Source organism: Hypomesus nipponensis, chromosome 27 (assembly GCF_054491055.1).
Source record: "Hypomesus nipponensis isolate SF chromosome 27, ASM5449105v1, whole genome shotgun sequence".
Classification (NCBI taxonomy): Eukaryota; Metazoa; Chordata; class Actinopteri; order Osmeriformes; family Osmeridae; genus Hypomesus; species Hypomesus nipponensis.
Window position 1 is genome coordinate 12274135 of NC_140387.1, and position 20630 is coordinate 12294764.

At 40.8% G+C, this 20630-nt stretch overlaps 1 protein-coding gene across 4 annotated transcripts; it reads right to left on the bottom strand.

Moving 5' to 3' along the window:
• Positions 1-3819: 3819 nt before the first annotated feature.
• On the bottom strand, positions 3820-16857 carry brap (BRCA1 associated protein). Of its 4 annotated transcripts, XM_084693907.1 has the most exons (16): positions 16842-16857; positions 16413-16516; positions 15687-15848; positions 15373-15574; positions 15013-15202; positions 14792-14905; positions 14419-14567; positions 13194-13269; positions 10044-10182; positions 9727-9836; positions 9545-9634; positions 9280-9383; positions 8872-9011; positions 7718-8725; positions 4216-5056; positions 3820-4075 (listed from the first exon to the last, which is right to left on the bottom strand). In XM_084693907.1, the coding sequence occupies exons 2-14, from the start codon at positions 16489-16491 to the stop codon at positions 8508-8510; spliced, it is 1773 nt and encodes a 590-aa protein (XP_084550033.1). In that variant the 5' UTR covers positions 16492-16516; positions 16842-16857; the 3' UTR covers positions 3820-4075; positions 4216-5056; positions 7718-8507. The 4 variants fall into 4 exon arrangements, with proteins under 4 accessions (XP_084550033.1, XP_084550032.1, XP_084550031.1 ...); XM_084693906.1 differs by lacking the exon at positions 16842-16857 and having other exon boundaries at positions 16413-16698; XM_084693905.1 differs by lacking the exon at positions 16842-16857 and having other exon boundaries at positions 4216-4428; positions 15687-15851; positions 16413-16698.
• Positions 16858-20630: the final 3773 nt, after the last annotated feature.

The window sequence follows — 20630 nt, forward strand, 5'->3', positions numbered from 1 at the left end:
GATTTGTAAGAATTGTGGCAATTTCCTCCCACGCCTGTTTAACTGAAGCTAATTTGGGTGGGTTTCTTCTCCCATCTCCATCAGGATCAGAATCAGAATTCGATGTATTCGCCATGTAGCCTATTAGCCTGGCTGCCAGCCCAACTTCTCTCCGCCCACAAAAAAATGTGGTCGTGAAGCTGGGTCTGGAGGGTCTCATATTGGGGAACAACTACAGAAAACCAGAATCTGGGCGTACCAATGAAATTGCCAGGGCGGGATTTATACGATGATGGACAGATGATCAACAGTAACGTAATCACCCACGTCACAAAAGAGCGCTTAAGTTGAATTCGTTTTGAACAAACAACATATTACGTTGCTCTGATTGGTTGTAGGTCTATCCAATTGAGCGAAGAGGCATTTGTTTTCCAGGCTCGTTTGAAACACGCCCCGTAGTCAAAGCCCAGCGGAGAGTTCTCAGACTCATATTCTGACTACAATTATGAGTATGACAACGTCAGGCTAGTAGCCTATGTTACACAAACACAGAATTTACTGTGGCAGGAAGGCGCAAACAATAAACATATAGGGCTTACCGGTCTTAATTTAAGTAAAAAAATAAAAAAGTACAATAGTTAAACAAATTCTAAGAACTAAACAATTTACAAATATAACAAATAAAAAAATAAAATATGTATAAAAATAAGAATTTGAATGAGCAGCATGAGCGGGCAATTTAGTGAGCAATTTAATGAGAAAACTGCTCTGACTTTCCCATACAATGTAATTTCTCTTTCTTTTACAGCCCTGACGAGAACGTCGGTCTCCTAGACAGTGAACCGCTCCTGATGTGCGTCTGGCAAATCCGCCATTATAATAGCAATCCGCCATGGAACAAGCGCTACTCTTAAAGGGAATGTAAGATAAGGCTCTAATTGGTTTATTGCACGTTACGCCCAAACCACACCCATTAGTAATGTAGCTCCTTCAGACCAACCCTTTTTAGATTTGCGCCAGGCGCAAAGTCATTTATCCCGCCAGTATAATAGCAACACTGGCGGAGCCCACAAATTTATTTGCGCTTTGCGTTTTGATACTTGCGTTTCAGATTGTCAAAATAGGGGGGGACTGACTGTCTCCCCACGTTCAAGAAAAGGCTCAAGACGTACTTGTTCCAGTAGTTGGGAATGATTGGCTGGACCTGATGTTAGTTTCCTCCAAGATCACAAGGACTGTTATTGAGAGGCTTGTTGCTATTGTTGGTTAGTTGTAACTGACTTTAAATGATTTTCCACAGGTACACTCTTGCATTTCTGAGGTTTATGTTGTTTAATTGTAACTTGTCTAACTACATGCTCTTATTGTTCTTTCCATTGGGACTTATTTGGTTTTTCAAAATATATGCTTCCTGTTTTGGCTACCCGCAATGTTTGGGGCTATCTTGTTGTTATGATCAGTGACCTATGCACTTTTGTAAATCTCTCTCTTGAAAGTCCCTTTGGATAAAAGCATCTGCTAAATGCATTAATGTAAATGTAACTCTCCCTCCAACGTCAACTGCTGCAAAGTTCCATAGTCTTTGGGTCTTTATCAAATGATGGAGTGGAAAGGGGGAAGTGAATGTATGGACCCAAAAGACTGGGGGTGGCATGTTTTGATGGGAGATTTATTCCAATAATGACCATCAGGTCATTGGCAGTAGAGTGATTGGATGAAGATTGGGCCTATGTATTTGTCATACATATAAATGGTGTTTCTGCCTATGCAAATTAGCACATATTCAATAAGTGTGGTGCCTATTTGGGTGTATTTTGGGCATATTTGATTAGTATATAGCTCATTTGCATATTAAAATTAATTTTCAAAGAAACCTGTAATACAAAAAATGTTACTTTTCATGGGTAGTTTCATTGTGTAAAGTTTCATTTTGATAGGAGTAAAGGAAAAAAACAGCCTCATTGGGGTGTTATATTGCCTGGCCTTATTGGCACACATCTCAGAATGATGAGAATTAAACATATTTCCACAACTAGGATTTCTTAGGACTTTTAGTATGTTGTTCTGGACACCTCATATAAATGATCTATGCTGAAAACAATTATTGTACAATTACTTCTATTTTTGGCTCCAAAATTTGTTACTTTGCCTGGACTACAGGGGGATGAACAGGAGGAAGAAGATGACTATACACCAGCCGTAGAGCAAAGGAAGAGGACAGCCTTGGAGGAACTGTTAGAAGAGGAGGACCGTGAGCTGCAGTCGCTGCAACAAGAACAGTTCCCTGAGTCCATGGCCCAGAGAGTCCATCAAGAGGTCCAGCTGTACCGAAGTCTGCCCTCCATTCCCTCTACGAGTAACGCCACCCTTCGGTGGTGGGACAAGAGAGACACTTTACCCCTGCTTTCAGGTCTGGCTGAGTCATATCTGTGTGTTCAGGCATCCTTCACCCCATCTGAGAGTGTTTTCCACGGCTGGTGACACAATAAGTCCTGAGAGATCACGTATCCTCCCGGAGAAAGCAAGACATGATTATTTTTCTGCACAAGAATTGTTGATCCATACATGGTTGCAAACAGTTTCACTTTAGCAGCTCAGTTCATATACCCTTTAAAAAAAAGGAAGGAGCATTGCAATTTCTAAGAACATGTTTAAATTAAGTAGTAATATAAGGAGTAATATGTATAAATGTTTATGGTCATACATTTTTTTTATGTAAACATACTGTTTATGGTGTGCAGTATAGCATTATAAAAAATTATATAAAAGAAAATTAATGTAAATAAACCCATTTGTGCTCTCCCCCCCCCCCCCTTGCAAAGTAAGAATCGAAAAGACAATCGATAAGGAATCGAATCGATAAGGAATCGAATCGATAAGCAGGAATTGATAAGGAGTTGGAATCGTTAAAATCTTATCAATACGCATCCCTATTCCTCGCTCTGCAGAGGTTGCACAGAGTGCATTCCTAGATCTATATGTGTTCTTCTAGGGGCACACGGAGCGACTTCACTGAGACACAAGCTTCTATGTACACAGAAAATCAGCACATCAGTGTGACAACATGGAGGAAATGTATCAGCTTACATACAGTTTCCTCTGAGCCACAAAATGCTGTTTTTTTACTTTGTCAGGCTCACCAACAACACCATGACGAATTTTCCGGAGAGAGAGGTGACGGTGAGTAGTATGATTGTGTCATTATACTGCAGTCAAACATTACATATGGCAGGGGCAGCAACATTGAAGCTATTAGTTTGTTAACCCTTTAAATAGACAGTATCCAAGCAATCTGAAATGAGGCACAATGCTCAAAATGCTTGGAATCATGCCGAAATTACATTTAAATGTATATATATATTTCCTCTCAATGTGGTATTCAATATGCAATGCTTACAAATTAAGGCTTGACATTTTACAATATATTCCATTGTCTCCTAGTCAGAGAATGAAGAAGAAACAACCATTAACAGGGAAGAACTTGATGCAATCTTCCCTGGGACCAGCACAGCACAGCCAGCTTCTTCACAGCCAGCTTTTTCACAGCCAGCTTCTTCACAGCCAGCTTCTTCATGGCCATCTCAGCGCCAAAAGAGGAAAGGCACAGAAGAGGCAATCCTGGAGAGGCTGGAGAAGCTATGGAGGATCCGGGAGGAGGGACAGGCCCGTGCTGAGAACGAGGACAATGTTTTTGCCGACATGTTTGCTAGCATGCTCCAAAAACTGCCCCCACACAAGAAGTGTGAGGCAAAGTTTGCGATCCACAAACTGATATTTGAGATGGAGCAAGCACAGCAAAATACTGAGGAGTAGTCTCACAATAAAAAAATACATCAAAGATTTTGATGAGATGTATATTATTATTTTATTTATTATTGCAGTAATTGTTGTGGGTGGGGGTACCTGACCCTGTATTGATTGTAACAAATTATTGATTGCAATGTCCCTGGTGGCATCAGCAGTTTGGGATGCCCTCGCATTCGACAAACGCCCAATACCCATGAGGTTATTGTCCCCCGCAACCACCCGTCGCCACTCCCCCAGCTGGATCTCCTGAGATGCAGACACTGTGTCAGTGAAGTTTGGGGGGATATACCTGTCAGATGAGATAGCACAAACACACATTATACAGGGTGATGAGTTGGATTGTATAAGTATTACAAGGCTAGACTTTGAAGATCTTTGATTCATATTTGATTCCTGTTGCTGCTATTAGACCTTAATTTATATTAATACCTAGTGGCCAAGGAGTTTGCAGCGTCTGTGTAACGTGTGGAAAGCCGCACAGGCATTAACCACATCAACCACCTTTTTCGGATTTAATTCAATGGGCCGACCTAGGACCCTCCATTGCGCAGACATTATTCCAAAGGCTTTTTCAATCACCCTCCTGGCTTTTGAGTGCCTGTAGTTGTATATTTGTTTTACCTTCATCAAGATTGGTAGTACCTGCGTATAGAAGCAATAAACAAGAGACACAATGCGTTTGGTATAGATGCTCTCTATCACTTATCTAAAAACACATATGTATATTATATTTGTACAGGGTTATTTATGTGTTGTACATGTTTATGCATGTTTATAGCACCTGTCATGCAAGATAATTCAGCTCAAAGTGCTTAACAGCAAAGATATTACATGCATATGATCTGTCCTTACAAGTACTAGTCAGAAATTGATACAAAGTTTCAAAAGCTAGACACCTCCAGATGAATTTCACACTCTAATTTAAACTATGGTTGCTATTAATCTTTTAACTGAAGCACATTGCATTTGTATAGTGCTTTGTCTGTTAAGCAATTAGTGACATGAATCTTCCCGTAGGGACGCATCAGATTCGCTTGTAGGGGGAAAGCAGAATGTGCCAAAAAGGTGTGTGGGACGGGCACTGCACTTCCAGGAAGATCGGCTGGCGGAGGAAGATCAAGTGTTCCCTGGAGAAGCCCCTGCCCAAACCGACTGGCCTGAAAAAAAAACCCTGTCGCTCTGCCTCCTGTTGGTGCCAACGTCCAGCATGGTGAATCGTTACTGGGCATTGCAATCTGCCATCAACGCTGCCAAATATCCAGAAGTAGGGCTGCAACAACGAATCAATTATTAAAAGCTTTGGCAACACATTTCATTATCAATTCGTTGTGTCGCCGGACTATTACGCCACTCAACAAGTTGCAGATGTTAGAGTATAAAAAAAGCAAAAGTTTTGTCGAATAGTTTCAAATATATAAATGCTCTCCTGAAGTCATTTCTTTGTCTGAATTACCATATTTCTTCGTATAAACGCTGCCCTCCAATAAACGCCGCATCAAAAGAAGAAATACGTTGACTGTGAGATCGAAGTTCTGACAACAGGGGTGGAGGCGAGAAAATGTGTCCTGTTTTGCGGCCTGTCATCAGTTATTTGCGACAAAAGAAAGTGGGCGGAGTGGAAAACGTTCACTATTTGCAACCTTTCTTGTTTTTAACATGTAGACCTAGCTCTTTGAGATTTAGCTAAATGTAAAGTGCATTACAAATAAAATCTTTTTTATTATTTTATATTTAAGTTGTTGTATTCTTAGATTGTTTAGTTCTTAGAAATAGTTAAACTTTTGTACTTTCACTTAATTTAAGATTCGTATGTTTAGTGTTTTGGACCTCCCTGCCACAGTAAATTCCGTGTTGGTATTACATACATTGCGAATAAACCGAATTCTGATTCTGATTATTATAGGGCCATACATGCTGTGGGTTCAGAGAACCGGACCATGACAGAAATTAAGAAGAAATGGTCCGATGTAAAACTTTAAATGAAGAAACGAGCGGTGGCGCATCATAACAGCATGCAGGTTTGCGTGACATGCATTTCCTGAGTGATTTTGTCGTTCATTTGACATCAAGTTTCACCGAAGTTATTAAGGATTAAAAAGAAAGCTATATAGAATTTCCTGTTTGGGGTTTTGGCATTTTGATGTAATCATCCACATTAATGATCAAACTTTTATTTTATGTTTTTTGAATCGTCAACGTCATAAACGTAGCAGTGGAAACTTAATTTCGTAATGTTTGGTGAGTTTCTGCACTTTTCAGTTACAATTCACCATGTTACAGAGCCAGACAAGACTTTGCGGACAGTCTGCACATTAGTAAATCTTTATACATCACAAAGTGTGCGTGAAAACCAGCGTACGCACTAAAAGCTTGCGTACTCACCGAAGCATGGTTTTCCCCTGGTAGTCATCATGCGTTTTCTCTTCTCTAATGCTCCATTGTTAAACCTAGACTTGGTATCCCGGATGTTGCAAATCTGAATTTTTGACGGTCAACATTTTTCGTCTCTAATCTGAGGCTCGTATTTTTTTGGCTAAAAATTTAAGGGCTTGAATTTTTTAATCTAAAATTTATTAAGATATTTTAAAAAATGCTAGAATTTGAGCAACCTAAATTTTATTTTACATTGAAATATATTCAGAAGAGAATTTGGTCTTGTTTCAATTTCAATACTAAGTATTCAATGCCTTCAAATTCAAAACATTATGGCACTGATTTGCTTCCATAGCTGTGTAGCCGAGCGCATTTTCTCAAGAGCAACTGCACGGGTTGTAATGACGACACAGCTATTTCATGATTGGCCAGACTCACACACGACAACTTTGACGCATGTTTTGTTATTATTAAGACACCTTCAGTTTCGCCAAATGCTCAAATCCGGACCAAACAGTTTAATTGATTAAAAAAAAATGTTGAAGGGTTTTAGTCCGCCTCTTCACTAACGGAAAGAGTAAGTTTATTCATAAATAAAGAAAGCAAACAGCGCTTGATCGGCCATGACTGACATCAACGCAGCAAACCACGAGAAGCTGGAATGTCCGACTCCACAGAGCTGTTTTTAACCCCTTCCCGACTGCAAGCGGCTACTCTTGTCGGTCGTCTCATGCAGCCGCAGTCCATGTCGGATGCACCTGATGCGTTTGTCTGGCTCTCAATGTTGTTTTGTGCCATATACAATTTGTAAAGGTATTGAACATGACTGATATATATATATATACAACTTTACATCAAGTGAAAACCACAAAATGAAAGTGTCACCCTCACAGTTAAACTGAATTGAGACTGAATTGAAATAACTGACTCTGTGTAGCCTACATGTCCACCTTAATTTCTGTGTTTCTACACTTCTATCAATGATATTAACAACGTACAGTCTTTTAAGGAGTTAAGGACATTGCAAACCATTGTTTCAAGTGTACAGGCACATATCTCACCCAAGCAAATAAACAGTCAGGATGCTACTGAAAAGTAGTGTTGCTTTTCGTCAACGAAAATTATGACTAAATCGTCGTCAACAAACCTTTATCACGTGACAAACGATACACACCGTAAATCTGGTCATGTGACGATGACTATAATTAAATGTATAATGACATATTGTTGACTAATAAAAATGAGACTAAATTTGGCTTACATAATAAAAACGAGACGGAATGTTATAACGTTATTTCGTCTCGTTTAGTTGCGTTATTATTATTAGCCAACTCATGAGGCTGTGGTTTGTGTCTCATTTGACGTTAGCTTTAGACGAGCCTTAAACGTTAGCCACTGGAGCTGAAAACGACTGAGCGTCTGAGACAAGCGTGTGTGACCAGCGTGTGTTTGTTTGTGAGAGGGTAAAGTGGGTTAACACGTGTGACTAGTGTGTGTGTGTGTGTGTGTATTTGTTTGTACGGTGTTCTATGGTGTTATGTGGGTTCTTAGTTCCTACCTGACTGCATGTGTACTAAGCATCCCTTGTTGGCCAAATATTGTAGCTAGTTGTCATTCACATAGCAATCACACTGAACTGAATTTGGCATCAACAACATGACTTTGAATACCTAATTCTAGACAAATACATATATTTAAATTAATGGTTTTGGCATTAACATGCCTCCCGAGACAACAGCTTAGACTACTTCTATTTTGATTAAAAAGAGACTAAAATACAATTTTCATAATACAACTGATAAGGTGTGCTTCCTGTTGCTGTTCCCTGGGGCTGCGTGTCAGTTGTGTACAGTGGCTTCCTCTCTTCCAGTCTTTCTGTTTATGTTAGGATGTGTGAGAGAGAGCAAATGCCTTATACTATACCAATATAAACATTTCAAGGTTAATACTTAAAAAAAACAAAAACAAAATGACAACACATCTGACTGGCTCAAGACAGGCAGTATGAATGGGAAAGACATCAATTAGATTTGTTTGTTAACTGCTTAGTTATATTTTGAAAATATTGTATCCTTTAAGTCAATATATATTTACTTACACACAAGTGACATGTCCAGAAGACTGTAATTCTGACAAAGCCCATTCCTTTAGTGAATTGCATCAGCTCCCCCCCTCCCCATCCCCTTAATGCTCGACCTCTTTTCCTTACATCCAAAAGCAGTGTCTACAAGACTACCACCATCATTGTGGAACACACGTGTACTCAAACAGGGATTATTTGATAGACACGCTGTCCTTTCCGAAGTCTCTTCCTCAACCTCTCAACCTCCTTAATTCAATTTTTGTCTTTACTTCCCCCTCTTTGCCCGACCTCTCCTGCCCTGTCCAACGGAGGATGGTCCTGCTCCGGCATTGGTGGGATTGGCGCCGATGTTGATCTGCCCCTCCTGGATCTCGTGCCTTGCTTCTGGGGGCAAGTGCTCAATCTGCTGTTGGGTCTCCAGGTAAAACATGACATCTCTCAGCTGCTCTTGCAGCTCTGCTATGGCTGCATCCTTCCTCTCACCTGGAGGATCACAGTGTCACACACAGTTACCAGACACACAGAGGTCAAAGTGCAATGAAACTAGTAGATCTAAATATATCGGCAGGTCTCCTTCAGGTCTCCGTAGGTGTGGATAAAGCGTCTGGACATGTCTGCTTAGAACTCACCTGTCTCCCGGGCCTTACGTTCCTCCTCTGCCAACTGGATCTGGAGCTGCACCTGATTTGCTCTTAGACAGCGGTTCATTTCCTGCTCCTCCTTCAACTCCTGGCCCAGCTTCATGACACGGTTGTTGAACTGGGTACACCTGGAGGGGCAGGAATGGACAGACATGTGAGAAAGAGGGAGTGTGTGTGAGACAGAGAGCGAGTGTAGGTGTGTGTACTTGCAGGAACTTATGTTTCATCCCATCCACTTACTACAGCGTGTACCTGACCAGGGATACCAATGATAATTTTGTTTATGCTTCTGTTTTAAATCAGGGGCAGTTTTGGGAACATGGGTGGTGAATGACAGTATGCTTATATACTGCTTGTTAGGAGATATGGGGGGTGACTGCCAGTTGCGCAACCTACTTCTTCTCCATGTTCTGCTTTTCCTTGGACAACTCTCCCAGTCTCCTCTCCAGGTTATCGCAGCGGTCTAAGGTTTCCTTGAACTTGGCCTTCATGTTGTTAATCTATAACACCAATCCAGGCACACAAACAAAAATTGATAAATGAGAATATTGCCTACATTTACATAAATGTTATGAATATTCATCAAGCCTATTTAACGCATAAACTGTATTTTCATGAATAAATTATAAACAAGGTAACTCAATTATTTTGATTCTCCTACCTCCTCTGCTGTGTCTTTCTCCAAGTGAACAATCTTATTCTCCCAGTAGATGCGCTGTGAGTCCAGCTGACTGGTCAGTAGGTAGGAGTACTGCCCAGTAACACACATTTACATACTTTTAGTTGACATTCACGCTGGGGGAAGGGAGGGATTTGCATGCACAGGCACGCAAATATACCAACCTCTAACTGTAGCGCATCTATCTTCTCATCTTGGCATGTGTCGCCCTCACATTCATACTGGACCATCTTGCCATCAGTCTTGCATGCCACCAAGCGATGGACGTAGTTGTCTTCAATGAGCAGATCACAAATGTAAAACAAATATTTTTTCAGTAAGCCGAGGGACATACATCTGAGTATTCAATCTCTTGCAGACTTTTGCACCACTTGTAACACTATCTATACAGAGTAAGTTTGCTGAGACAACAGCTCTACATCTTGTCAAGTAGTGATCAGATGCCCGTCAACGAGCTCCTGAGGAAGTCACACACACACACCTCCTGCATAGTCCCAGACACGGTGGTTGGTCAGCTGCATGGCGTAAGTATGCTGTGTCTCCTCAAAGTGTTTGTAAGCATGCCGACTGACGTAGCGGCCACAACCTATGTGCCCACAGATCAGACATATCCACAGATTCTACAGAGACAGAATAGAAAGACAAAGTCAATGTAGGGCAGCAACTATAAAGATAAAGGTAACGTAAGGCAACATAGTTACGTGGGTTTGAATTAGGGGCTGTTATTGACTTTAAGTACTTACATGTCAAGGTGGGGGTGAGAATTCATTCTTGACCTAAATGGCCTTTTTCTTATAATCATTAAAACCATACAAGCTCTGGTGTGTTACAACTATCTTGGAACAGTTACACTGAAGTTATGCTTTTGTATCGATTTGTGTTTAATCATCATTTGATATCAATGACAGTGAGGACAAAAAGGATCCTCTGCTGATTTTGTATGTTTGCCCACTGACAAAGAAATTATCAGTCTATAATTTTAATGGCAGGTTTATTTGAAGAGTGAGAGACAGAATAACAAACAAAAAAATCTAGAAAAATGTCCAAATTGTTATAAATTGATTTGCATTTTAATGAGTGAAATAAGTATTTGACCCCTATACAAAACATGACTTAGTACTGCCAAATCCTTGTTGGCAGTCACAGAGGTCAGACGTTTCTTGTAGTTGGCCACCAGGCTTGCACACATCTCAGGAGGGATTTTGTCCCACTCCTCTTTGCAGATATTCTCCAAGTCATTAAGGTTGAGGCTGACGTTTGGCAATTAAAACCTTCAGTTCCCTCCACGCATTTTCTATGGGATTAAGGTCTGGAGACTGGCTAGGTCACTCCAAGGCCTTATGTGCTTTTTCTTGAGCCACTCCCTTGTTGCCTTGGCTGTGTGTTTTGGGTCATTGTCATGCTGGAATACCCATCCACAACCCATTTTCAATGCCCTGGCTGAGGGAAGCAAGTACTCACTCAAGATTGGCTCCATCCATCGTCACTTTGATCCGGTGAAGTTGTCCTGTCCCCTTGGCAGAAAAACACCTCCAAAGCATAATGTTTCAACCTCCATGTTTGACGGTGGGGATGGTGTTCTTGGGGTCATAGGCAGCATTCCTCAACCTCCAAACACAGCGAGATGAGTTAATGCCAAAGAGCTTGATTTCACCCAGGTCTCCTCTGAATCATTCAGCTGTTCATTGGAAAACTTCAGATGGGCCTGTACATGCGCTTTCTTGAGCAGGGGGACCTTGTGGGCGCTGCAGAATTTCAGTCCTTCACGGTATAGTGAGTTACCAATTGTTTTCTTGGTTACCATGGTCCCAGCTGCCTTGAGATTAGGGCTGCAACAACAAATCGATTAAATCGATTATTAAAAGCGTTGGCAACGAATTTCATTATCGATTCGTTGTGTCGCGCGATTATTACGTCACTCAATGTGTCGCAGAGATGTTTGAGTATTAAAAAAGTTTAGTTGAGCTCGGAGCGGAGTGGAGGTAGAAGAAAGGCCATCGAAGAGACGTTGTTGAGTAACGTTGTTCAGAAACACATGGCGGAGGCAGAGAAATCAGTACGACCCAAGTCATCCAAGGTGTGGGAGCATTTCACACTAAATACATTGAAACAGTGTGTTAATTGACAGAGGTGAAGTTAGCTACATATTCGACATTCGTCTCACATTCGGAAGACGCTACTTTGCAGTATCGCGTTAGGGACCGGGTGAAAACAACCCATACCATTTTGAAAAATGTAGACTTTTATAATATTTTTAGGAATATAAAACCTCAAAGAGACACCTGAGTATCTTAACAATGCCTGGAATACTTCCATAGCCTTTACTTTTTCAATGAAGTTTCAAATAAAATGATAGAAAATCACTCATCTGTGAAAATAGCTTAATCCTCACAAATCTTAACTTTTTTCAAAATGGTGTCCAAAATTTCTGAAATATACACCAGATTATTCTAATAAAGTCTGGCCTACTTCCACGACCTTTCAATTTTCAATAGTTTAAAAACAAAACTCAAATAAATTGCTCATCTTGGAAAATAGCATTAAATCCATGCTAATATTAATAACTTTTTCAAAATAGTGTGCCTGTTTGTGCACATTGAGGATTTTTTGCACTGTGAATTTGCACTGTCAATTCTGTTTTAGGAAATTAATGCTTTTTTGTTTTTTTTTATCCGATTAATCAATTAATTGAAAAAGAATCGACAGATTAATCGATTATTAAAATAATCGTTAGTTGCAGCCCTACTTGAGATCATTGACAAGATCCTGCCGTGTGGTTCTTGGCTGATTCCTCACCAATCTCATGATAATTGCAAATCCACAAGATGAGATCTTGCACACAGAGGGGAGATAGACAGTTACTTTGTGTTTCTTCCATTTGCTAATAATCGCACCAACTGTTTTCACCTTCTCACCAAGCTGCTTGGCGATGGTCTTGTTGCCCATTCCAGCCTTGTGTAGGTCTACAATCTTGTCCCTGACATCCTTGGACAGCTCTTTAGTCTTGGCCATGGTAAAGAGTCGGGAATCTGACTGATTAATTGCTTCTGTGGACAGGTGTCTTTTATACAGGTAACAAGCTGATATTAGAAGCACTCAGCTTGTTATTTGTATAAAAGACACCTGTGAGACAGAAATCTTTCTGATTGAGAGGGGGTCAAATACTTACTTCACGCATTAAAATGCAAATCACTTTATAAAATTTGAAAAAAAAATCTGGATTTTGTTGTTGTTATTCAGTCTCTCACTGTTCAAATAAAACTACCATTAAAATTATCGACTGATAATTTCTTTGTCAGTGGGCAAACATACGAAATCAGCAGGGGATCAAATATTTTTTTCCCCTCACTGTACTTTACAATTTACATAATTCATCTATTAGCTTGACTTTAAACTAGTTCCCCTATCTTTCACACTCACAGGTCAAAATATACTGAGATAGTTGGATTGACTTGTCTATTAACTAAAAATACATATTTCAGGCTACGGTTATCAGCGATGAAGTTGGCACACTGGCATGTAAATGTCACAAAAGCCCCTGGTGTTCAGTTTTGTACTGAACACAATGACACAGCTAATGGTAAATGTACATTCAAAATTTGAGTCAGATATTCCAAACAAAAGTGTTTACCTCCTGCACCCCACATTCAAAGCACTTGTTCTCCTCTACAGGCTCTGGTGTCTGGCAGTATCTACATACAGGGCACCTAGAAGACAAAGAAGACACAAGCAACACTTTAATTAACATCCTTTTCACATGCTGAGCACACACACACAATCAGCAGCACCTAGAAGTTCCATTGTTCCAGCACAAACACTCAAAGCCATACTGTACAGTAGGGCTGTCAACGAATATTCTAAATTTGAATATATATTCGAATAGTAGTTAAAAACCGATTTTCAAATGTGAAAATTAATATTCGAATGTAAAAAAAAAAAAAAAAAAAAAAAACGCAGCGGCAGTGCGCCTGTCTGCTTTGCGGGTGGGTGCGCGCCTCAGCGTCACTGCTGACAGTTGTCTTGCGTGGAAGATGCAGAAAGTGCAGAACCCAGCTTGACCGCAGCAGAGAAAGTGATTGTAACCCCAAAAAATCTAAAGAGTGATGTCTGGAAATATTTCAGATTTTGGTCAGTTGATGGTAAACTTGTTGAGCCTACAGCTAAAGTAGTGTGTAAACTATGTAAGCTGGAGTTAGCTCACCATTCAACAACTAGCAACTTGAGGCTACATCTCCATGTTTACCACAGCTCGCTCGGAGCGTTCAATGTCGGTTCTATACTGTGAAACTTTGATGTTAATATTTGTTTCAATCACTGAATGAAGCCTGCCATATTTGGGACAAGAATCGCGACCTTAAATTGCTTGCTCAGAACTCAACATTTGTTTATTGTTGTCGTTCATTTTACACCACTATGCACAGAGAGCGCAACGGTGCGGGAGAGAAAGAGAAAGAAAGAGTGCGTGTGTGTGAGCAAGAGGCCAAGGTCTGGGGTCTTGGCCATTAGTTCATTTACTTATTTTTGTGTAGGTAATTTGTCAAATATGTTTAAACTTAAATAAATTAAGCCTACCTACCTACAGTATACAAGTAGTTGTGTTTCATAGTATTAATTTGTCCGGTTATTGACGTACCTAATGCGCAACCAGAAATTCGAATATATGTTTTTTTTAAGGGAATATTCGAACGTTATTTAGCAATTTTGACAGCCCTACTGTACAGCAGAAATTCAAAATGACATCATAAACCCTCAACATATCACATCAAGTGTGCAGATATGTCCACAAGATGAATAAGCCATATGAATCCAGAACACTAATTCAAAAAGCATTTGAATGTGTGTGTTTATTCACTCACGATGCATCCTCCCAGCGCTGTAGACACAGGCTGTGGAAGCTGTGGTTGCAGAGGGTGGTCAGAACACCGTTAACCGACTCATCCATCCTCTCCAGACACACTGTACACTTAGGTAGCTCTGTCATCTCCATCACAGGCAGACTGGCTCCCTAGTAGATGGGAAATTAGGAGAAAATAAAGAACATTGGGAGAGAGGAAGGGAAGTGGTGGGCGAGTGAGAGGAAAGAGAGGAAGATTGCAAAGAGAGAAAAAAAGGATAGGCCTTTAACTAAAAAGCTGAATGAAATATATATGTCGTAAGGACGGTCTATGAAAAGCAATATTGAGCCGGTTGATTGACTTATTGATTTATTAGTAGAACGAAAAGTGATACCTGCTCAGACTTGATGACCTCAGCTCTCTCCACGTACACCAGCTGACACACTGCGTCCTCAATGGAGTTAAACTGGCGACCGTTGCATGCCGTGTAAAAGCTATCTGCATCCACCTGACGAGTGTGCAAGATAAGAGATAGATAGGGGTTAAGCGGGGTAGACACACACACAAACACTTTCTGACAAAGTGGTACAAAATAATAACACACTATAATCTCACCTGATGTCTGAACTTGATCAGGACCATGTACTGGTTAGGTGTGGAATCCCGGATGATCTTCATGTGCTCCATGACATCATTAAAAGGCGCCACAAACCTCATGAGATCATGGCTCGTCATTGTAGCAGGGACCGTCAGGATACACAGCATTGCACTGCGCCTCACGTCCTCCGTCAGTGATGTCATCTTGCTGCAACAGTACAAATAAGAAACACAGCAGGCAAGTAATGGTCAGAGTTCTATTAATCGGTAGTGTCACTTGGTTCCATAATAAATCCACCTTTAGTGAACTATTGATAAACCGTAGTGTCTTTAAAGGACTATATTTTTTCTAGAATCTTGCTTATGGCAGAATCCTACTTGGTCTTGTAGAGATGCATGATGCCATGGACAATCTCCACTGAGGGGTTGCCACTGAAGAAGGAGATTTGGTCTGGCAGCTGTTTCGAGGGGGAGTCAGGAGCTGTGCTCATCTCTCTGGCCCCCGTAGTGCCCAGTTGGGTTTCTGGGGTCCCATCACTCTCACCTCCTGATGGCCTCATCTCCGCACTTTCATCCTTTTCTGCAAGGAACAAGATCAAGTTAAACCAATACTGGTTCGACAGATTTAACAGTTCTTACCATTATTGTGTTCTAATGCTAAAAGAATATAACATTCCCAAAGTGGTTCAAACCTGGGTTGGTAGCAAAGGTTTCGATGACCATGTCTCCCATGGCTCTGCTGCCAATGTGTTGATTTAGCACAGCAGTTCTCTCTAGCTCAGTCTTCCCACTCAGTGCCTGCTGAGCAGAGCCCAGAGCCTTTTCATGAAGCTCCTTCTCTGACATATGCTCAACTGCTGGACCAGGAGAGGAGAAACTGAGGTAATTTTCCATAGCTTCAGCCAGAGCAGTCACACACACAACAAAATATCATGAATTCAACCATGAATTCTACATAATGTTCTTGTCGTTCAATACAATACCTATTGTAACTATTTGTGGTAAACGGCCAATAGCTATTGTTGTCCTTACAAAGCTGAGCATGAAAAAAAACAAGGAAATATCTAGCTATGAGCTAAATTTCTATTGCTGACTCACAAAAGTTCAAGTGACTCACAAGGGAAAGATTCTAGAAGTCCAGCTAAGCAGGACCAATTGTCTGATAACATGAGGCAATGCAATAAAGGCAGTTATATTATAAACAATCCAAAGGCATGCAACTGAAAGGACAGAATGACAACCAACTAGCATAAATTATTGTATTGGTTTGGTCTTGGTACTGTATGACTATAGCCAGCTACCAGATGTATGACTAGCTAGTTAACTGTCTTACTAATATTGTAACAGACTGTCTAGCAAATGTGTAACTTCGAGAGAGAAAAACAAATTATAGCTAGGCTAGCTACACATTTTCCTACCTGCGCAGTACTGGAAATGTAAGGGCGACGGAGATTGGTCTGCTAGCTCCAGACGGATCACGACCAGAGACACACTCATGTGTCTTTAAAGACGGATAACTCTACTGTAAGAAAGAAAAACAAAGGCAGTTTGATAGCTAGCAAGCAACCTGTCGTAACTAGCTCTCTAGCCAACTTGAGAATGTCAGGAATCTTTGTTTTCCTTGCACGATGACACAAAATACTTTTTCAGAATTCACACATGCATAACAGCTAAGATCCCTGCCAATGCATCGCTTGAACAGCCGACATAGCACCAACATCCTGATATTTCTTCCGGGTCAGACTGGAAGACGGACTGACGTCAAAATGTTTTATAATATGTTTTGGAAAGAAATATGGCATAATAAGGATATTAAATACAAAAATAAAGCAATATTTGTACCCAACTGGTTTTATAACGTAATTTATGTATTCCAATTGTTAGACGCCAAATAATATGTTGCTTATTGAGATTTTCTGAACAAATTGTAACTGCCAAAGAGTAGACCAATTATTTGTTTGTAAACATTCGGGATGCGCGCGCAATGTGGTTGCAGAAAACCGGGAAAGGATGGCATTTAAAACGGTGAAAGGACCACACGGATCATACAAATAGTTAGATTTTAAAAGGCCAAAAATGTCGAGGACAGCCTTTAACCCTGCGTTTACCGTGCGTTCACACTGCAGCGAGGCGAATCGCTTGCCATCGCTCGCCTTCCCACAGTGCACCACGCTCGGGGGCGTGTCGACAGAATAATGCAGAGTTGTAGTTCTCTAAAGTCACTGCTGTAGTTCGTATAATATCATGGCAAAGTGTGCAGACAAAATACAACTTTTACACACATTAGGCACAAATCCGATATGCTTTCTAGATCTGACATGATCTTATCTACTGCACAAAATATGTTTGTTTTTTTTGGCAGAGTTATTAAATGCCACCCGCACTATGTAACCGGTATTGTGCCGGCTGGAATACAGAGTTGTCTATGTTCCATGGTGTATAATGTTGTATTTATAGTGTTTACTCTAATTTGTATTATTAATGTAGGCTACTGTAATGAGTACAAATTCTGCAAGCTAGCTAGGACTTATACAATGTTTTCAGTAACATTGTAAATAATTGTATGCATAGGCCTAGCTGGATTTTGATAGATAACCACACCCTGTATTCAGAACAAACAAATTAAATTTCCTCCCGCTAGTTAAATATTTTTGAAGGAATACTATTATTGAAATATGCAGTGCGCCGCGCCGGCTTCCAATCCACACTACAACAGTGACCTTAGAGAACTACAACTCTGTATTAACTTTTTTAACACGCCCCCGAGCGTGGAGCACTGTGGGAAGGTAAGCGGTGCAGAGCGTTAAAAAAAACGCTTTTTTAACGCTCTGCACCGCTAGCCTCGGGGTCTAAGGTCACTGTGTAGTATGTGTAAAACGGTGTCATGGACAAGTTCGCAGACTTGGGTTCATGTATTTACAATAGCGATCATTTTTGATATATAGGTGCTCCTGTCTTGATCAAAATACAGCTTTTACACGACATGATGCAAGGAATCAGATACGCTGACTAGATGTTGCATGATCGTGTCAATTAGGCTATAGGCTAAGGTACTGTACAGCACTTTTTCCAGTAACATTCGCTAGGTTATGGCCACTACACATTTACTGTATGGCTAGCGGGTGACTGCCAAGCAGCATTTCAACATTGAATGTCAATCGTGTGCCGGGTAAACTAGACTACTGTAGCTAGACTAGTAGTATGCGGCTAGCACAGAAGAAAGTTAGAGCTAAGTTACGTATTGTAACTAGCTAAAGTGACGAGACTGAATTTAACACACCAGGGCCACGACAACCTCGACAACCCTGGGCTAGTTATACATTTTTTGTTAACGTCTCTTTAATCGTACAGAGGCGTATAAAACAAGACTGAGTGCGTAGACACACATAAGATGAGTTGCTCTTCCATCTTGAAATTGTCAAACCTAGAAATGTTTACCATGACGAACAGTTGCTAGTTGCTACGTTACAAGAAACCAACCCAATTGGCCAAGGCTAGCATTTTCACGCTCCTCATTTATATAAAGTTGAGAAAATCCAACTTGCAACACTCCGCTCCGCTTGCCTTCCCACAATGCCTGACACCAGCGTCAACTCCCGGTTTCATTGAAAATGGATTGGAAGCCGCCGCTCCGCACCGCTCCGCTCCGGTGTAGTGGACACGCACCGTAACAGTGCATGTCCACTGCAGCGACGCGAATCGCTTGCCATCGCTTGCCTTCCCACAGTTCACCACGCTCTGGGGCGTTTCAAACGGATGAATTTAGATGTAGTTCTCTAAAATCGCTGTTGTAGTTGTCATGGCCAAGTGTGCAGACTTGGGTTTACGTAGTTGCAACATCGATCAAAATACAACTTGTATACAAAATACAAAACTGCTTAATAGACACGTTGACGTGTGTAAAAAACGTTTTACAAAATTCCTCAGTCTCTGCTAATCTGTCGATACGATAGTGAGTTCCAGCCAGACTAGCTAGCTAGCCAGTTACTACAGAACGAAGTTACGTAATGTCACTAGACTGAATTAGAAAGTACAAGCACCAACAACTTCGGCAACCTTGCGCCATGCATCGTTTTTTATTATTAACATCTCTGTACAAATACAACTATGTACAGGACTGGGTAAGCAACCACACAAACGATTAGTTTCTCCTCCACCTTGAAACCTAGAAATGTTTACCATGGTTGCTACGTTACGAGAAACAAGAAAACACTCCGATTGGCCATCGCAAGCGATTCGCCTGGCTCCATAGAAAATGAATGGAAAACATGTTGTCGCTTGCATCGCATCGCTGCAGTGTTACAGTGCGTGTCCACTGCAGCGACGCGATGCAAGCAACAACATGTTTTCCATTGATTTTCTATGGAGCCAGGCGAATCGCTTGCGTTGTGCATTGTGGGTAGCGACGCGACGCAACAGAGTTGAGATTTTCTCAACTAAATGCAAATCAGGAGCGATTTTTGCTAGCGATGGCCAATCGCAGTGTTTTCTTGTTTCTTGTAACGTAGCAACCATTGTAAACATTTCTAGATTTCAGTTTTTAAGATGGAGAAGCTAATTGCCTGTGTGGCTGCATATCCAGTCCTGTACGATACGTCCCTGTATTTGTACAAATACATGAATAAAAATAATGAGGCCTGGCACAGGTTTGCCGACGTCAGTTTTCTGTACTTTTAAATTCAGTCTCTTGTCACGTTACGCAACTTTGTTCTAGCTAGTTACAGTAGTAGCCCGGCTGGAACTCCATGGTCGTATCGACAGATTAGCAGTAATATAATTTGAGTAATATAATAAAACGTTTTTACACATGTCAACGTGTATGTTTATAAAACGGTTTTGTGTTTTATATATAAGTTGTACTTTGATCGATGTTGCGAGTACGTAAACCCAAGTCTGCCCACTTGGCCATGACAACTACAACAGTGTTTTTAGAGAACTACATTCTAAATAATCTATTTGAAACACCCCCCCAGGGTGGTGAACTTTGGGAAGGCGAGCAATGGCAAGCGATTCGCGTCGCTGCAGAGTGAACGCAGGGTAAGAGCGATTCCCCATTGATCTGTCACATGAGAATTTTGATTTGGATCACGAAAGTCTTGAAATTTGACCAGTAGTGGTTAGAACCGAAACTGTACTGTACTGTAGCGAGTGGTACGTGACAGTGCTTCCACTAGCACGTGACAGTAACTAGTGGTACATGACAGTGCCTCCACTGGTACATGACAGTTACTGTTCTGTTGATACATTTACATTTATTCATTTAGCAGACGCTTTTATCCAAAGCGACTTCCAAGAGAGAGCTTTACAAAGTGCATAGGTCACTAATAATAACAACATGATAGCCCCAAAACTTTGCAAATAGCCAAAAACATGAAGCACATATTGTGAACAACCAAAATCAGTGCCAAAAGAAAGAACCATAAGAGCATGTAGTTAAACAAGTTACAATTTAAACAACATGAACCGCTATAAAAAACAAGCAACATTAAAACAATATATCACAGCAAGTACAACAAAATTAATAAATTAACTCAGTTACCACTAACCACAAGAGCAACACGTCTCTAAGCAAGAGTCATTGTGATCCTTGAGGAAACTAACTGAGGCTACACTAACATCGGGTCAAGCAAACCATT

What these genes read in the sequence shown, in the direction of transcription:
- brap (XM_084693905.1), bottom strand. Translation starts at nt 16,491, where the DNA reads ATGAGTGTGTCTCTGGTCGTGATCCGTCTGGAGCTAGCAGACCAATCT. An exon ending in AACCTTTGCTACCAACCCAG is followed by an intron (nt 15,575 to 15,686) that starts GTTTGAACCACT and finishes TGTTCCTTGCAG; the next exon opens with AAAAGGATGAAAGTGCGGAG. An exon ending in ACGTAAGGCCCGGGAGACAG is followed by an intron (nt 8,726 to 8,871) that starts GTGAGTTCTAAG and finishes GTGATCCTCCAG; the next exon opens with GTGAGAGGAAGGATGCAGCC.